Below are 19,555 nucleotides of genomic sequence, written 5' to 3'. Positions count from 1 at the left end.
GTGTTAAAAGGGGCATAAAAGTAGCTCTTCTGAGTGTCTCTTACTTCAATTTATAAAAAGAACTCCCCAAAATGTAGAGGATAAGAAAGCATACTTTGAGAAAATGTTTCCAGACACTGGGAAAAAAAGCTATGTACTTCTTCCACTCACAAGAAGCACCTAAAAGCAATTTAGAATTGTTTGCATCCTCCCAATCTGGACTGATCTGGAGAAGAGCACATCTGAAAGAGACTTGACGAGTAGTCAGAAAGATGTGGTGACCTGAAAGAAAATAACCCTTTTAAAACCTTCTTTAGAGAAGCTTTTTCATTATCTACTTGGCCCAAAAGATTGAGAACAAAAATGAAATCGTTTTTGAACCTGATTTTTTTCCAAGTCCTTTTGACAAGAGAAAGACTCAGACTGGTTTAGCCAAGGCGTGTATTCCCACTTGATCTGTCTAGGACTCAAAAAAACAACCTCAAGAGCCTTCTTCCTTTACTCTCAAGAGCAGAATTCAGAAGCCCCAGAAGAAAAGTTTTTTGGTTTTGTTTTTGTTTTGGTCTTTTTTGCAGCATTAGCATTTAGAAAGGTTAACCAATTAATCTATGCAGTTCTCCTCTAAAGGTAGCTTTCTTGTTTAGCAGTGAAGAAAATTGAGGCATCAGTCTGCAACTGACACCAATTTTACCTGAAACTAGAATAGGCCATTAGATGGCCCCTCTAAAACCAATGGCCAAGTTCTGCTAGCCACAAAGAGAACCATACAAGTCTTTCCTCTCAACTGAACACCTTTGATGTCTTTCACTCCAAGTGTGAGCTTTCTGTAGGGACTTCTTGTGCCTTGCCCTTGTGCTAATAGTGGAAGAATGAGCGCGTCATTCCTTAGAGAGACATTTGCTTTTTTGTCACCACAGTAATGGTGATTTAACAGGAAGATGTGATCCCGTGAATTTATATGGCCTTACCAAACTGCAAAGAAGATAATGGTATGTTCAGGTGGGGTATAATGGGATTTTTGTTGTATTCAGCCAGATAAGGAGAGAAAGCTATGATTTTGCACTGTGACTGGTGAAGTAATGAATGTTGGTATTTCCCCTTTGGTTTTGTGGTTTAGTGTTGAGTTTCTGTATGGATTTTTTTATATACACAGAGGAATGAAAATGCATTGCAACCTTCACTTTGGCTAAGTACTAGGAGGATCTCTCCTAGCAGTAATGCCTGTTTTCTGTTTAGGCAGTACATGGAACCTGTAGCAACATATTTCTCAGTCAAATGTTCTTGAAATTTGCCAGTGGATTGCTGAGTTACTTGAGCAATAGACACAGATGTGCACAAAAATTCACGAGGAATGTTTCAATATGTCTAATTTCTCTAGAAAACCAGATTGTGATTAACATCTAAAGCCTGCTAGAATCAATAGAGACCCATTCCATGGGTCCTAGTGCTAGAAGGAAATCTTAATTTGGTCTAAAATGATATGCAGATGTAAATGTTTTCTCACCATGCCAGATACAGAAATGTCTCTCTCCTTCCAGGATAGGAACAAAAGCTCAAACCAAACGTTCGTCCTAAACTCAATTGAACTTCATCACTACCCCCTGTTCTTTCATAGATCTTTGGACCATTGATGTTGTGCTAGATTCAGTCCCTGTCTTTGTGTGCTTTTTGTTTATCCAGGATGCTTAGTTCCACATCCAAATCTTCCATTTCTCCAAAAAGTTTAAAGTGACGTGTAATTTACAGCATGTAGTGATTTCAGTATATTAACACTAATAGCACATGAAAAGTGCTCGCAGTATAGACTGCAATCAGTTTTGTTCAGGCTGTCTCATTCAATGTCATCAAAATGTTCATAGTAACATTTTTTGTTGGGAAGGAAAAGATAACAGTTCCTGGCTGTTCTTTCTCTCAGTTCTGTGTTACTGAACCTAGTTCAGGTCTGGCAGGTTTGTTTTACTGACAACTCCAAGCCTATGATGGACTGTTTTAAAAAATGACCAGAGATCTGAAAAATGGTTTTGAAAAAAGAGTGACATCAATTTCATTATATGTTTGTTTTAAATACTGACTTTTCATTCATCTCATGATTCAAATGGTAGTAGAGTCCACAAAGTTATGTATTCATACAGATAGAGTTCTCTCTTTTTGGGTAAGTATGTGTTTTTACATTTTTACATTTATGTAGACATGTGTAAATCTTCTTTCCTCATTTTACAAGGAAAAAGAAGACTGGAATTTGGCTGTAATTGATTTTTTAGGCCACATGGATGTTGTCAGGCCTGGTACAAGACAAAGCAGTGTTGGTTACTCTTTTCTCCTTTGAGGTAAAGGCTTTCTGTACATTAGCACTTGTTTGCCTCCCATTTGTCACTGTGATTTCAAAGTCTCAGATTTTATCTACATGAAACAACATGAACTTTGATCAAAGATTAACACTTTGGGGTGTAGCAGAAGTTTAGGGGCTGTTTCTCAGAGAGAGATCTGTATGACTAAATGTTAAAGTAACAGCAGAGCATGGGATTCTAGGACAAGTTATCTTCTAAAGTAGGCTCTATCTCAGGTCCCTTTGGCTTTTTCTCTGGCAATGCAAAGTCAATTTGATCCATTTGTTTTGCAACTCTAATACCTGCCATTGAACTGGGAAAGGTTTTCCTGCAATGAGCATTTTTTTAGGTCCTTCTTTGGGGTCCTGTTTCCCAGAGCATCCATGTTCAAAGCAGTGGCAGTTTTCTAGGTCACTTCCTTCCCAGTGCACACTTATGTTCTGGATTCATGAAAAGAGATTGTGTTGCATTTTGTTTACTACCTCTGTGAGAAATTCTAGGGCCGCTAGTCAATCTGCAGAACATTAGAAGTACCTACTTAATGGAGGCAGAATTTTACTGAGTGAATAATTACATCCTGTTAGTGCTGAAGTAATCACCTTACATACAAGCAATGCCTCCAGAGGGAGGTATGTCCTTTCCAAAATGCCACCCTGGACAGTTCATTTTACGTCCATACAAAGCTCCAGAATCTGTCTGACCATATTGCACTACAGGTTGTCATGTTTTCAGAGGATGAAATTTATGTTCCATGAAATATGCCATTGCCAAAATTAATAGGTAAATGAACAAAGTGAAACAGACCATTAGAACAATTGTAATATCACAGTTGCTGGGTTGTGGCACAAAAGCAGAAACTAATGGGTAAACATAACCATATTATAGCGACAGGAGCCATCAGTGTGCACAACTGTGGTTACACAATGGAAGGCACTCGACCGATGTGAAATATGATCTAGCAGTCAGGCCAGTTGCAGGTAATCTTGCTTGGAACAACACTTCCCTTGGCTGGTTTGTTTTAGCTGATGGAAAATTATAAATATCACCTATTTCACTGTGGTTCTACAGGAATTTCAGTTTCACTTTGATAATTTTCATGATTTTTTTTTTTAATATCGTTCTGGACAATGATACTGAGATTTTTGTCTTTGCAGAAATTTTCCAAGGCATGAACAGAATGTTCATGCAAATAGGAATTCAGCCAATGACCTTCAGAGTAAATGTTCACCCTAACACCTTGAAATCTTTGATGCCCTTGCCTTTATTTCTGCTCTAAAGCAGTGCTTCGTAATTTTAAGTGAACACTCAAACAATATCTAATCAGGATAAACAATTCAGAAACTGAACTGTGTTTATATAACATGATTAAAAAGCTTTGAATAGCTAACAGAATCATAACATTCTATTAATGGGCAGCTTGAGAGAAGCTACAGTAACGAATGATTGAACTGAAAAATTACAAAGCTCAAAGATATGCAGGACCAGATCCATTGGATTCACTATATTTGTACTGATTTAGGCAGGTAAGCTGGTGGATTAACTCCTTAATTTTTACATCTTTCATTAAATTCCACTTTAGTATAAAACAAACTAAAAAACAAAGAAGCATTTTAAAAATTGAGATATTTAGACGAGCTAACAAGTTCATCCATAGCCCGTTCATGCAGTATTTACAATCAGCACCTAAACACTTCAGCACTGATAGTTTGAAAAAGCTAGCACTCTGTTCTTACAGAGGTTTACCCTGCAATACTGAAGTAGAGAGGGGTGGAGAGGCATCTTTAAGCCTGGTTACTGGAGTGGTGCAATATAAATTAGAATACCATCTCTGGCCACTTGCTGGAGCCAGGAGTGGGATTGATGCAGGAGCTCCTCCAGATCACTGTGCCACTCAAGAGTTTACTCATGCAGGAGGACTTTGTCAGTGACTGACTAAAACAGATTCAGAGCTGCTTTATTCTGCTAAAGTGGTTCAAAGTAGTTGGAGCACAGGAGAGAGCTGGGTGCTCAAATGTTTAGCTTTCTCTCTCAGAGATTTCACTCCATACATATGCAAAAAATAATCAGTTACTTTGGTCTTCACTGAGCAAGATCTTTCAAGGGAATATGTAGCAGGGAATTGGGTCCCAATAATGGTCTGGTAGATAGGAGGCTGCAATGGTTCAGAGTCAGCCTGAGCTACAGCCACCATTGCTAATTGCTTCCTCACATGGCAGACCAACCAGGGGTTTCTCTACACAGCAAAATAAAACTGTGCAAGTGTTAGATAGGTGTCATACATGTGATTTAGCATATGTTTCATCAGCACATAAGTGTTTCCACTGAACAGTATGTGAATTTACGTAACTTCTGCCACCTGGTGCATTACTTGTACTTGTGTTTTGACCTTACATTAGCTCCTAGTGAATAGACACCCTTTGCTGCTTTCACCCATGGAAAACACAAAGCCAGCTAAGGATTAAAATGCACAAGTAAATCTTGAAATTAGAGTCCTCAAAGTCCTGCTTCCATTTATCAAGAAAATGCTGTCTTACTGTTACACCATGCTACTTAAATGTGAGATACTGCTATGATGAGTGTAACCTATGACAAAAAAAGTGAAAACTTGAATACGCTAAATGCAGAATTAGGTGACTAGTTGAGTGATAATATATTGCCTAACCTAATGAAAAGACATTACCTTTGAATAATGGACCACATCGTAGATTAAATTATCCCAAGGCAAGGTAGTAGGTGCTTCATGCAGACAAGGTCAATTACCTTATCCGGAAGAGCCTGTTTGAAGTGTATTATGAATAATTCACAGACATAGAAATTAGCTTTGAAAAAGTGTCCCAGCTATAATGTGGTGAAAGCATTCAATTTCTTTTTTAATGTATTTAAGATAACACCCAAAGGACAATTATGGCTGCTTAACTGTAAGACTACTTAAATGACAAGGAATGACAATTGTGTGGTCAAATTCACATTAATGCATTATGCAAAGGGAAGCATCTTCACCATGGTGCGATGCTGTCAGGATACAAGTAACAGACCTCAAACTTCACACTGTATTTTTAAATGCTGAATGAAATTTGATCAAAGACTGATTCATTTATTAACCTTTCTCAATGAAGATGCATTTGTTGCTGTACTATCTTTGTTTATTCTAGTTGTTCAGGCCTTTTAGTTGTTTTATTTTCTGATATGGAAAAGAAGGTTCAGAGTGATTAAATCACTTGTGTGATTTTGGAGAGTCTGACAAATGCAAGGGTAGAACCAGAACATTTTATTTTCCATTGTTAATCAGAAGACAAGTCTTCTGCTATAAGCGCTAAACTAGGCTGTTTCCAAGTCAGTATTGTTCCAATCTAGAACTATTTAGCATTAGAGTTAAAATGATGGCAGTAGCCATGGTAGCAGAATGCATACTCACTTGACATATGGTGACCTTAGGTGTGAATTAGAAATGCAATAAACCTCTAAGTCTGGGGATTAACATGCCCTCTCAGCATATTTTGATTCCACAGGCAAAACAATAACCTTAGCTTTCTCTCTTTGACTTTGCAATAAGTGGTAATGGCCAGGGGAAATCCCTCAGGGGCTGCAGTTTTCTAAGATGCCTGGCAAGAAGATGGCTAATTCATCAGGTATGTATTTAAGTGCTGAAATGTAATAGTGACATTTCATGGCCTCTGAGTTTACCAGCTTTATTTGCTTGAAAGGGAGAGTTCAGCAGAATTTTAGAGGGTGCTGTGGAATCGTGTATCTAATGAGGCGTATAGCCTTCCCAGTCCTGTTTCCATTCACCTCAATGTCAAGAATCCCATTTAGCTCAGCAGGAGCAGGTCTGGGACCCTGGAACTTTTAATGGATGTTTTGAATAAAGAGGGATAAAAATTTGACACAGAGTCCAATTATAAAACAAGCTGTTAAAATATATGATGAAATAGGAAACCACCACAAAGAGATAGGAATGGAAACTTCCATTAAAGCAAACACACTGAAAAATGTTGGTTTTTTGCATGTAGTTAGGTTTTTGTATTCTCCATCATCCATCTTTTCTTCAAGGAATTCTCTAAAAAAGCTCAAGAATTTCCTTTCCTCTCACTTCACACAGTCATTGGCCTCCACCCCCGTGTTTTCTGTGAGGACTTGATAAAGACTAATCTGAGTCTAAGAGACTTGCAAGCTGATGTTCTTATTTGCATGCAGGAATGTGAACAGATGTTTACATAGTAGTGTTAAGTAGGACAGCTGTTTGGGCGTCATTTGTGTATTCCATTTAAAAGCAAAGCTTTGTGGTTAAAATTTGTACTCACAATGTGGAAAGGAAATCTAAATTCAGACAAATGCATTTATTCCTGTGCTAGGGGTACTTTCCTTTAATATCTCTGAATTCACAGCATCATACAAATACCTCTTACCTAAACCTCTGGGCAAATGCACCTTACCTTGGCTGGTTGCCTGTGGAAGAAAATATATGGCACAACATCAACATTGCTAAATGCCATTTGACAGAGGGAAGAAAAATAGCACTGAGATTAGGGGAGGGAAGTTGTCCCTTTTCTTTGCATGAGATGGCTTATTGCTGATTGTTTCTGCAGTCTGTTTGTAATGAAGTGTGCATCAGGGTAATATTTGCCTTTGAATTTGTTTTGCTCTTCAGATGGGAGAAAGTGTGTTAAAGCCATAAATGTGTAACTTGTATTTATAATTTCCTAACATATATCTGCATAGAAAAACTTCCATTATGGAGGTGTACATATGCATGAAGCATATCTGTAGAGAGAAGAGGTTGGAGGGAAGGAGCTCTCATATATTTTTAAAAGTTTGCCCCTCAGAGATTTATATTTTTAATATGAGGCTTGGGTCTAATCTTGTTCATGACTTCATTTCCCCTGATGCCTGTCCCCCTAGGGCTCCATATTTGAAAAGAAAGCAGGCAAATGATGTAGACAGTCAAATGGAACTGATTGATCTCTGTTACTTGCACAGTGTTTTGTTTGGAGAACTCTAAGGTGTTAATACCTGGTCAAAATCCTACACCAGTCTGAGAGAAAAACTTACCTGCCTCAGTTGAGGTGCTTCCACCCAAGCACCACTACCTGACAGAGATGCTTGTATCTTTTCAAGCCAGTGGTTGACAGGATTTGTTGTAAGTTGTATTTGGCTAAAGGAAATTCACTCAACTAAGGAAACTTACTGCTGAAGGAAAGCTGGTGATGGATGTGATGGTCTTATGGACTTTTGATTCACAGCCTTGATGCAGCCCACAGAAGGCTTTGTCTCATCAGCTGTGATGAAAGGCCTATGGTAGAGGGTTATTTCATATGTAAAGTTCTTTATTCTCACTTTGTGATGCTTGTAGATAGACTGACTCTCATGCTGGTTCTTTCTCTCACCATTAAATACAGAAGACATGTAGGCCTGTTCAGCTTTGGGAAAGAGAGGAAGGACTAGGGCTTTTTGAGGCTGCATGGTTGTCATTCTTCTGCAGCCTCTGCCCATTCCAGTGTTCACTGCAGTGCTAAAGTACAGCTCAGTTCTTCATTCAGCTCGAGGAGCACAAAACTGTCTTCAGCCACATAATAATCTCTGTTAGTGACAGTAGAGCTGCAGAGCAGAGCTAAGCAGTTCATATTCTATCCACTACAGTCTGTGCAGGAATGTAAATACACACACATGTTTGTTATAGCTGTACAGAGAGATACACAGGAACCTGAGACCAATTAATCAGCAAAAATAGAAGATCTATTTGAAAGATGTGAACCTGTTGCTAACAGGGTGGAGAAAAGAGAGCTGCAAATTGATTAAGCAGTCCCACAGAGAAGACAGATTGTTGTCATCCTGACCTTTAAGGCTGGTCAGGATATATCAATAGAAGCATCTTCTGAGTACAGTGTTCTATGATTTTTTTTTCATTTACATTCTCTTGTTTTTGCCTTTATGTGCTGGCGTGGAGCCAGTTCATTTCATGGTCTTGCCTATACATATGTTCTGCTACAGCTGCATTTTTCCAAAGTGCCCAATTTCACAGCACTCCAGCCTTCCTTAGGATGACAAATAGTACCCCTGCTGCTCTGACCAACAGAACTGTAATTGCAGCCTGAGACAGGGACAGCTGAACTCAGGCCATACTGCAGTTTGGGTATATCCTTAAGTTGAAATCTGACTGCATGTGTTTATCGTAGCTAAGTTTCCGATTCCACCACTTAAGGCATTAACTGCTGACATTAATTGTAACATTGAGGAAAGCAGAATTGCTCTGCAGTTGAAAGCAGTGTCAAATCAGCAGTTATTTATTTACAATTGCTCTGTAATGTGTTGTAACACATCAGACTATAAAGAAGTTTAATGAGTTGCAGTAATGCCTCTCAGAGATACTGGAACATAGTTCAACAAGTTATTGGAAGGCCTTTTGTTCACTTTTTTGGGTTGGTTGGCTGGTTGTTTTTTTGTTGGTGTTTTTTAATAAAGCTTAAAACCAGACTTTCTACTCTGCTTTGCAAGACTTATTGATCATAAGAAGTACAACTCAGAGTTGTCTTTTGCCAGCTAACATGCTTTGAGAACAAAAAATAAGTAATCCAGTTCAACTGGGCCTATGAGATTTCAGTTCAGTAGGGATGTGACAAAAGGGTAGGAGGGGAGGCTCAGAGTGTGGTTTCTACACTGTCCAAGCTGCCTTGCTGGCTCATAATTGGTGTAAGGCTCAGAAATGTGCTTATATTATTCTCTGAGCTCTCTTTTGGGTGTTGGTGTCACTTTGTAGTTGTTTACAATGCCTGTCTTGTAGAAGACAATGGATATATTGCATGCTCTTCCCAGAGACTTTTGAGATAACGAACTTGAGATGTGATATCATTTTCCAAAGGTGTCTTTTCAAAACAGAAATGCCATCCTAATAATATCTGGGAGTGCTACTATCAGTTTTAAGAAAATCCTCTAATTTATTTAATTAGGGATTCCAGCTTTAAAGTGATTAGCAATATGTTATTATCTCTTCTAATTTATGTTCTATTAAGACTGTTTTTCTATTTTTACTCCAGTTCAGATATTCAGCATATTTACTGATGATATTTTCTGATTTCTTTAAGATAAATCTGAGCCATGAAATTCAAAAAGGCACACAGTGGAAATGACATTGTCCTAATGACTTTCTGGTCAGATTCACCCCATGTAAATAGATGTTATTCTCTAACTGTTAGCTGTGCTGTATTAACCTGAAGAGAGAGCTGAAGGACAAGGTGTGTTCTCGTTGCTTCATGAACCAATAGTGATAATAAAGATTCTCTATACCTGAATCTAGATTTTATTATTCCTAGAAGCTGCCATTGCAAGTGCAATGGGAACAAAATTAATCTGTCTTTTGTGGAGGGTTGTCAAATCTGAAGACAGTCCATTTGAGCCACTAGTGACAGTATTGGTGCAATGTGAGCAGGGGTAAAAAAAGTAATAATAAGGATCCTTTTCTCATTATTAATGCTGGTAGTTAAAACTGCATATACAGGAAACAGTTCTGTTGAGTAAGGTAATTCCATTTTTACTCAGACACTTTTCAAAATAAAGGCGAGGGGATGAACTGTTATTAGTGCATGTAGTCTCTCCCAAAGGACCAAGCAAAGATTGCTTTCCACAGCATGTTTTTCTGTAACTCATCCAGTCTCCTATTAAATGTCCCAAATGTCCCCATTTTATCTACTTTCTTTTTCTAGTTTATATAGTTGCATCTCATTGTGGGTGTAATCCAGCCAACTATCCATGATTTTTAGCAAGAATTGAATTAATCCTTGATTAATTCAACTCAACTTTATTCCAGCTGGCTTGTGTTCATAAACAAGCTACCTGCTCTGAGTTATACCCTGACTTTCAGACCACTGTTAGGCCAGGATGTTGCCCTGGGGTTTTTTGGGCTTTCTTGGTGAAACGCTCGGGCTGGTGGGCCGGTGAGAGCGCCTGGGAGCTGTGCAGAGCTGGGGACTCCATGGTTGCACCAGGTGGAGTACACGAGGTGCAAAGTGCTACAGTTGAGGTCATTACTCTTCATCCTTGCCCAATCCCAGGGGTTTGAGCTGTCATGATGGATAATTCAAGAATAAATAGAACAAATATAACTTTTTTTTTTACACCCTTTAAAAATGGGTCCTTCAAGCCTGTATATCACTTGCTGCATACCTGCAGATGGTGCTTTTGCTTGACTCAACAGCAGCCACAGAGTTTTTCTAAGGAATTCTTACATCCTGAATCTGTTTCAGAACAGCAGGAGGCTGGACTAAACTTCTTCAGAGGTCCTGTCCAGCCTCAGCTGTTGAGTCTTCCTGTGAACAGCCTGATACTCAGTGAGTGCAAATCTGCACTGCTACCCTGATTTCACTGGAGCTGGATGCTTCTATGCTGGTTGCTAGATCTGTCCATTATTATTCCTGGAAAATAATAGGAAATTAATAATCTATAAAGTGTTTCTTGCTGGAAGTCTTTCCTGGGACAGTTGCTTATAATGCAGCTTTACTGTTCTGTAAAAATTTTCTCACTTCAACATTTCCATGAGTAATAGTTGAATATGAAGTTTTCTTGTGGTGAAATGGTTGGTTTATGGTTTGATGCACCATTCATAGTCATTGATGCTTCAACTGTTCCCCTCTGTTCTCTGCAATCTTATTTCTAGCCTCTGAAAGTGCTTTCATCTATGAAAACTTAAATAGCATTTAAGAACAAAAACTGCTGTGATAAACTACTACTCTCACCTTGCAGTATTTTATAAGGTGCATTAGTTCAGTGCTCTCTTTCCTGTGGCCTTTCCCTGTGGCCCTTTCACATCCATTATAAAATGCTTTAAAAAGAAAGCTCTGAAGAGCATATGATGTGTCTAAACTTATAAACTCACTCAACTCTTCCATGCTTTCCCCCATTCCATGTGGGCGCCTCATCCAGTTAGCTCATAAGATAATGTGGATAAGACTTCAGCAGGACACAGAGAGAGTGAGCTGTGTTACTGTCTGACTGCAGGATGGCTGCAAATGTCACTCCTGTTGTCTTCCTCAGGCCCTAGAGAACCACTGACAACTATTGGTCTGCTGCAGGTGAAGAGAACCCCAAAATCAAACATGATCATTCAGTGTCCCATAGCACTTTTACAAGACCTGGAATTACCTAATCTGGTTTATCTTCTCTTTATTAATCTGTTAATTCAGCACTCACTACTATTTATTCTCACTAACCGTTTTTATACTTCTGCAAAAGAGCAGATTAAGAATGAAAGACCATTTCCTGGGCACTGTATTGAGCCACCTCACGAGGTGGCATTCCAGGGGAAATGGGTGAGAGGATGCTGGTAATGAGGATGAGAATGAACACAGAAGAGACGGTGATTGAGCAGTGTGTGGGCAAGAAATGATGGGTTCATCTTACTGCCATTATTCCCACTGGGAATAATAGGGAAAAAATCCAGACATCTGCTGTGCAGGAGCTGCTCCTCTGGCCCAGACAGGGTTACATTGGAGCCCACTGTGGCTTATCCATGGTCATTATTCACTTGCAATTGAATCCAGAGCATTGATGGGTTTCTGGTCCCAGTGCAGAGTAAGGATGTGGCAGGACATGCATCAATGTCATAGGCTTATCTGTTAAGGCAGTGTCAGGCTTGTTTATCTGAATTTACCTGGAGGATTTAGGCTAAACAGAGAAAATGGGAAAAGAAAAGGAGAATGAGGAAGAGGAAAAGGAATTGAAAGCAAGAGGGACAATTTTGAAGTGAAGGTGAGCTGGAATGCAGAAAATAAAGGAAATGAGACAATTTTTTTGTTTCAGCAGAGTAGAATATCCAGTTCATCTTCAGCAAAACTGCTGAGGATTCAAAGCTGCCATTTCCTGTTTTGTCATTTGTCCGTAAAAGCCATAATCTTCTTTGGATTGTTTATTCGTTGTTGCTTGTCCTTCCCAACCTGCATGCCTTCAGCTGTTCACATAGTTTCTGTTGTTGGCTGGAGTCCCATTTGCATCTTTCAGGAAACTTGTCACTTGGCCAGAAATTTATTGAAAAAACGCAGACTGGGCTGGCAGAGGAGAATGCAAGTACTCAGCTTTCTTAGGCCTTCAGCTGGGACATTCATGAGGCACAAAATTTTAGTTTGGATGTAGATTTAATGTTCCTCAGCATCTAAAAGTATTTGGGTTTGAAATCCTTATGCTCATCCTCAAATTTGTCTCTTAAAGGCTTGATGACGATTTTGCATTTGCTGAGGCACTCTAAGTGTGCCGTGGCATTAGCTCTGTCATTGCAGCCCAGTAGTTCAGCTCATTAGGCTCCTGTTAAATGTAGAAGAAGCAAAGGTCCATGTTTATTTACCTTCTTTCTGCCCATTCTCATCTATGAGAATATCTTAACAACTCCAGAAGAAAAGAGCACACTGTGGTAACAGCTGCTCTAGAGGGAGAGCAGTTTCTCTGCTTAAGAGAAGCAGACAAATGCTGTGTGCTATGTGGTTTTTCCTTTGTTGTTGTTGTTGGTTTTTTTTAAGCAATTACTTCCATCTGGGACTCTGTGAAAGCAATGCACCTTGGCAGCAAAGCTGTATAACAAGAAACAAAATGTCAGCAAAGTACTGCCTTTCCCCCCATTTTCCTACCCACACTTAACAAAATAATTTTAGAATGAGGAGCAAACTTTGTGGTGTTGCCCACTGGGTAGTTCCACTGGCATTAGCAGGACTACTTCCTTTTGGATAGCTGAGTTGAATAATGACAGAACCTGACCAGAAATTTTAATCAAATTCAGTGAGATTCTTAGTAATGTTGGCTGGCACAGTTGGTACCCAATACAGAAAGTGACTGTCTTGGTGCAGTGTTTGACCACCTGTGATTTCCAACACAACCATGTGTTGGAAAATTAGGGCATCTCTGAAAATTAGGGCAGTAATATGTGGGTTATAATTTTAGGAGAGATAAAGCACTGTGAAACTGGTATGATTGCCATAGGGAAGGTTTAAAGGAAAGGAAGGAAGTATTAGATAGTCATTATGTCTGTACTGACAAAAGATGAGACAGGCATAACACAGGTGTGTCCCCCCATGGAAGCAGAGTAGTGTGGTACAAAACCAGCTGTGTGACTAGGTGGCTCACCGAGTAAATAATGTTCAAAGGAACCATGCCATTGGGGATTCTCATTGTTTTCCTGGTCCAAATTACATATTTTTTCCCAAGTAACCTGATCTTGACTTAAAAGCAGGGTTGTTTGTGAGGTGCAGAGAGCCTGACATCTTGGGGGGTGGGTGTTGCTTCCACATGGTGGGGGCAGAGCCACGGGACCCTCACTGAGGGTTGTGAACCAAAGAGCAGCATTTTCACTGTTAAATCTCAGCGTGCCCTTCAGAGAATGAGCAGCACATTGTGGTTAATGCAGCACAGCCTGAGCTCACCCTACTTTGAGTTATCAGTTTATTTTCCCATGGTGGGAGTTGTTGTTTAAACTAATACAGATCCTGAGTCATTAATACTGATTAGTGACTTCACCGAACAAATAGCCTCTAAGAAGGTATTAATTATGTGCTTTCAACTAAGTGTGGAATATTTCTCCAATTTTTCCCTTTTTTGTCCAGAATTATTTTAAATACTTTTTATTTGATTTATCAAAACTGTATTTTTTTCCCCTGTTGAAAGGCCAAATGGGAAGAATTTGATCTTATGTCAATTGAATGTTAAAAAATCCAATATAAAAAGCTGTAAAAATGTTATGATGGAAAAAAAATTGGTGTGGGCAAACAAGGTGTTGGTGAACTGTTGCAAAAATACTAAGTCAGTTTTCCCTTCTTGCTGCCTTGTCCATTTATTCAAGAGCCTTTTAAAAAGTTATTATCTAAGATGATAATTTGTACTCTGACTTGGCCTCTGAATTCAGAGGTTGAAATGAGGTTGAAATTGCCTCATAGATGTGTGTTTATATACAGACATATGTATGAAAAAATTCTGTTAACTGCTTGTTTCACATATTGTTCAATGTATCAGGTGAGCCATTTGCAGGATTTGATATTGTTGAGGTGGTTAGTGCAAACAGATATTTATTGGTTTTGAGTGAGATTTCAAAGAATTGGCTTTGATTGCTCTCTATAATTCTACAGTCAGTATTTTCCTAATTTTCAGTACATCTTGATATGTGAATCTTTCCTTTTAAGAGAAAACAGCATAGATGTAAATAAATTGACATTTTAATCAGTAAGATTTATCGAGGTAAGATTTTACAAATTCAGTTCTGCTTAACTTGGCTTGAATTTGGAGGACAAAATGAACATGAAAATGGCGAAGACAGTGTTGTTTGAGTACAATATGCTTTCAGTGTTTCAAAAGACAAATGCAAATAAATTGACTTGAAGTGGTGGTGAGAAAGATCTTTAACTGACCTGTTTCAATAACTTGGGTACCCCCAAAACCTTGACTGTCTTAGGGGTAAGTGCTGTGTCAGACTTTAGGTTTATACAGCACTGGAGTTTAACACAGAATCCAATTTATCTTGCTATGTTTCCATAATTAGACTTTTGTTTGTGGCCATAGCAGGAACAAACTGACAAATCATACAGACAAATCTGACAAATATTTTAAATATAATACTTCTAAAAATGGCTTTGTTTTAGCTCAAGCTATATAAACATAAAGTCAGTACTAAGACTTTCTGACTGTATAAAGGCAAACTGAGTCCACAGAAGTTGCTTGGAGTTTATACACACAGTGATATGCATATAATGTGTATAAATGCTGTTGGAATATGCTGCTTCTGCCACTCCTGCAGCTTCTGAGTGCCTATGCAAATCATTTTTGAAAAAATGCCATTTGAGACACAAGCAAACCTAAACCTTTGAAAATAAATTGTATTGCAACAAATGTCAGTGCCTTCTAATACGAAAATGAGGGAACTGTCAGCATGAGGGAGACTTAAGAAGAGAGTTTCTTTTAAGCTGGTAGAAGGACGCCAACTACATATTCAGCCATTCTTGTCCCTGGAAGAGGCAGATACGCAATGCAGGTGAATTTGATCTCAAGCTGCATCTCCTAAGGATTGCTGGAAATCAGTTGCACGTGTCTGTTATGCTCTCCATAGTCCTCAGCCTCTGTGCTGGTGAAGAATGTGGTCAATGCAGGCTTTGTTGCTGCTGAGGCAGATTCCATACAGGGAGCTAACAATGAGCAGCTGAGTGAAGCACACTGCTAGAGAAGATATGGGAAATCTGCTGGAGAACTGACAGCTGAGAGGAGCCTGACCCTCCCTGCCTTGCTGGATGGACACAAACTGAGTTCTTGTCCATGTACTGCAGTATTGTCTATGTCAGGGTTCCCAGAGTCTTACTTAGCTTTTTGGATGCACACACCCAGCTGTTGAATAGAGAATCCACAGAACATGATACCCCTTATTCTTTCCTTTCAGAAGATCTGTGCCAGCTGTATCTTCTACTGTCTGTGCCTGACAGCACAAAGGAGTACTTGGTTTGATACAAAATTTGGTCTGCCTGCTCAGTTCTTTTATATTATTCTTTAATTCATGATAATTATATATTATTATCATTAAATTATTCATATTGTTACATTATGCTTATATTTACTATAATAGTATATTAAATTATGGTAAAAAACAGTGTGGTAAATATCACAGCTGTTTCTAGAGGCTTCCAGATAATGGCATTACTGTCATTCTGTCCACTGCAGGAAATACAACCCAAAAATTGCCTTTTTTGAAGATTTTGTTATCAAAATTGAAATCTTCCTAAGGCAGTTTAAGCAATGCAGAAGGAAATCTTTGTAAAGAAGCTTGTCACTGTTCTACCATTGGTAAATTCATTCACTTGGCACTTGTTTGTTTTGCTTGGTTTGGGATATTTTTTCACACATATTCTCCTTTGAAACCATAGCATGGAGTTCAAGGACAACATAAAAAGTTTTTTCTTACAGAGGATTTTTTTCCATTAATAATAGAAAGAAAAAAAAAACGTTGAAAAGAATACTTTTAATTGTGCAGTAGGCTTTTGACAGAGTTTTTTACTAAATGATGCGTTGCTAGGAGCAGTGTAAGCACATAATGAAGAATTAGTAGCACTTCTTATTAATGGACTTTTTAGCTTAGAAATATCAAAGTAGAACTCTACTGACTTATGTTACCTTAAGGTGATGGGGTCATTTTAAATCCTTGCTTAATGTCATTGATTTGGTCTGTGGCTTCAGCAGAGAATGGAAATTAATTCATTTTGAGGTGGTGGAGAATTGATAATGCATTGAAAAAATGGTAGCATGATTACAGAAGTGAAGATTCTGCAACAAATCTACAGAATTAGAAGAAAGAATTTTAATCAACACAAGCTGGCCAAACTCAATCTCAGTGCAAGACATCCTCCAGCTTTGCCCCAAGGTATTATGGTGTAAACTTTCTAGAAAAAACTCAGATTGATTGACATTGTTTGTGAAGTATTGCTTTACTTCAACATTACAGGTATATGACATACAATATAAGTTTCAGAATTCCTAAACTCTGCAGGTGTTGATGAAGTACCATAGATTTGGAAGAGCTTTGCTGAAAAGCTCTGATTTCTCATGTGTTAAAAACTAAACATGTGGAAAACAGTTTGGAAGAATCAGGGCATAATTTTACTTAATACTAAAATTCATTTCTAGGGGACTAGTTAGTGAAAAAAAATCAACTTGTCTTGGGTAAAGGTGGCAGAACTCTGCCTAATAAATAGAATTTTGGAAAATACACTGCTTTTTTATAGCCTGTTCCCTTGACAATCTGAGATTGTTTCTTACAATGTTGACTGCTCTATTTTTTAGCACTGTATTTAATTTAGTTGTAAATGACTCAAACTGTGGTGCTTCTACCACTTCCCCAGTCTATAGCATAAATCTGAATATGCATGTGTTTGCTTGGTATTGCTCAATGAAACAAATAACAACAGATCTGAAAAAGATGTCAGGAAATTACTTATTCTTAGTACACACAAAGGATTGCTTATTTCACTGTTATGTTTAAGTATATAATGGCTTCCACCAAAGGAAACTGACACAGATTGCATTTGATTAATGAACACCATTATTTGCTGTTGGCCTGAAGAATTTATCTTTATCTAAATTTTTTTTCCCAGAATGGGCACTTTTAAAATTAGATTAAGCATTTCTGTGTATCTATTTCTACTCCTAGACAAATCACCCTTTTATTCAATTAACATTACTATTCCAAGCTGTACTGAGTGATTTCCCAGTAATATAGTATAGAACTGTTTCACTGGCTGCAGCAATCAACTTCTGCAAGAAAATCAGCTGAATAGAAAAGAAAGAAAATATAAATGTGTTGACAATAATATGAGGCCTAAAATGACTGTGCACATTTTTGTAAGATGAATCCTTAGATGTACTTGGATTGTGTTTTTCTAATGAGTACCTCTGGGTATTGGTCAAATTCGTCATGTCTTAATTGTTGGTATCATGAGAATGTAGTTGCTCTTCCTATTTTTATTTTCCTTTTTTTATGAATTTATAGTTCAGCAGTCTAAGCTTAGAAGAAAAATAAATATGAATTAATTTTGCCAAGTGATTCTAAAACTCATTTTAATTAGTCTCTTACATTCTACAGTTAACCTTGATTGCATTTCATAATTTAGATTTTCTTGCCTTGTATAATGAGAAATACTCCCTACTAGTAATGTTTGAAAAGCAGAGGAATAAATTGATGCATCTTTCTTCATTAGCCATACAGTTTATTTTTCCAAGCTCCTTTGATCAAAAAATCTTGATATGTCAGTTTTGTTAAATTTTGCCATCTACCTGTGTGTATAACTGATTACATTTCTTGATTTAAGGATTAAGGAGTCAATGAAAAAGTTAGCTGAGCTGGAAGACAAAGTCAGTCTTAGAAAATGTTCATCTGTGAATTTCATTACATCAGATTCTGCTTACTCTGTCTGACTATTAATACTTAATGCTTGATGCATAATGGATTCTGAAATGTGAACAAAAAAACTGTCTCAGTTTATATAAATACATAAATCTTAAAGCTCCTGTAGGTAGAAAATAGCTTCACAGAGATGAATTGATTCCCAAGCAGGGAAATATTTTTTCCCACTTATGTCCTACCTTTTTTAATATCTTATCTAACTTTACATTTGCAAATTCCATCCATGGACAGCACATTAAAATTTCTAATCTTGCTCCCTAAGAAATCAATAGAAATTTTAGTCTTACTTTTGAGAGGAACTGTGCTTAATTCATAGTAATATATCAGTCAGTGTGTTATTTTTGTTGATTTTTGTTCTTTATATCTGACTCCTAAGGTAAGAAATCGTGATCAAGGGCTAGAGGTCCTGCAAAACCAGGTGACACTACAAGAGGTCCTTGCCCAATACTGTATGGTATAGTACAATCTGTGTGGTGTGGGTTGTGACAGGAGAATTGTTTTCAGTCTCCTTCAGTGATCAGATCTAGCCCCCAGTGTCACACAAAACCACTGGACACAGCTGGTGCAGACACTGGTGTTGGCTTCACCATTCCAAAGTCTTGGCAGCTGAAAGGTGCCAAGGTCCTCGTGAGTAGAGTGGCATGTGACCCCTGATGGGATTACAACAGAACCGTTGCTTTCTCAATATGTATTCCATAAAATGGAACCTGGGGCAAAGTTTATGGTTTGTTGCTTTACAGTTTGCACCTTTTCTTTGACTATTGTCTAACATGACCACCTCCATTCTCTTTTGCATTCTCGGGAGAATCCAGTTTGCTTATCAAGCTCTCTTTCTTTTTCTCTTTTCTCTTTCCCCCCCTCTTTTTTCCCTTTCATCCAGATGGAATGCCATTTGCTTGGTGGGTTGGCCGTGCCAATGAAAAGCACCTTTACTGGGGAGGATCTCTTCCGGGCATTCAGCAGTGTGCCTGTGGATTGGAAGAAAGTTGTCTGGATATGAGATATTTTTGCAACTGTGACGCAGATAGAGAAGAATGGTAATAATTTTAACATGTGTATAGCGGTGTCTGTGTGAAGAGTTAGGCATAGGAGATAGGGCAAGAAGGCTTAAATCTTTCCTGCTTCACAGTTCAGGAAGTTTGAGTGTAATCTGATAAGAATGAAAATTAAACGAGAATTTGGACATCTGATTTCACCTTAAATTCCTATGTTGAACAAAGACGTCTGGCTGAAGCAGGTTGCTGGGATGAGTGGTCTTCAAAAAAATCTTTTTTGTTGAATGCCAAATCAGGTAATTTTATTTGCTTAAAAGTTTGGTTCTCCTGGAGCATTGCATGAATAA

At 38.2% G+C, this 19,555-nt stretch overlaps 1 protein-coding gene across 3 annotated transcripts in view; it reads left to right on the top strand.

The window, feature by feature from the left end:
* CNTNAP5 (contactin associated protein like 5) overlaps positions 1-19,555 on the top strand; it is a 271,197-nt gene that overhangs the window by 195,853 nt on the left and 55,789 nt on the right. For all 3 annotated transcript variants that reach the window (XM_030952826.1, XM_030952828.1, XM_030952827.1), the window contains one exon: positions 19,094-19,250. In XM_030952826.1, the coding sequence (XP_030808686.1) occupies positions 19,094-19,250 (157 nt within the window). The remainder of the gene's footprint in view (positions 1-19,093; positions 19,251-19,555) is intronic.

Source organism: Camarhynchus parvulus, chromosome 7, assembly GCF_901933205.1.
Source record: "Camarhynchus parvulus chromosome 7, STF_HiC, whole genome shotgun sequence".
NCBI lineage: Eukaryota > Metazoa > Chordata > Aves > Passeriformes > Thraupidae > Camarhynchus > Camarhynchus parvulus.
This window is presented reverse-complemented; position numbering and strand designations above follow the sequence as displayed.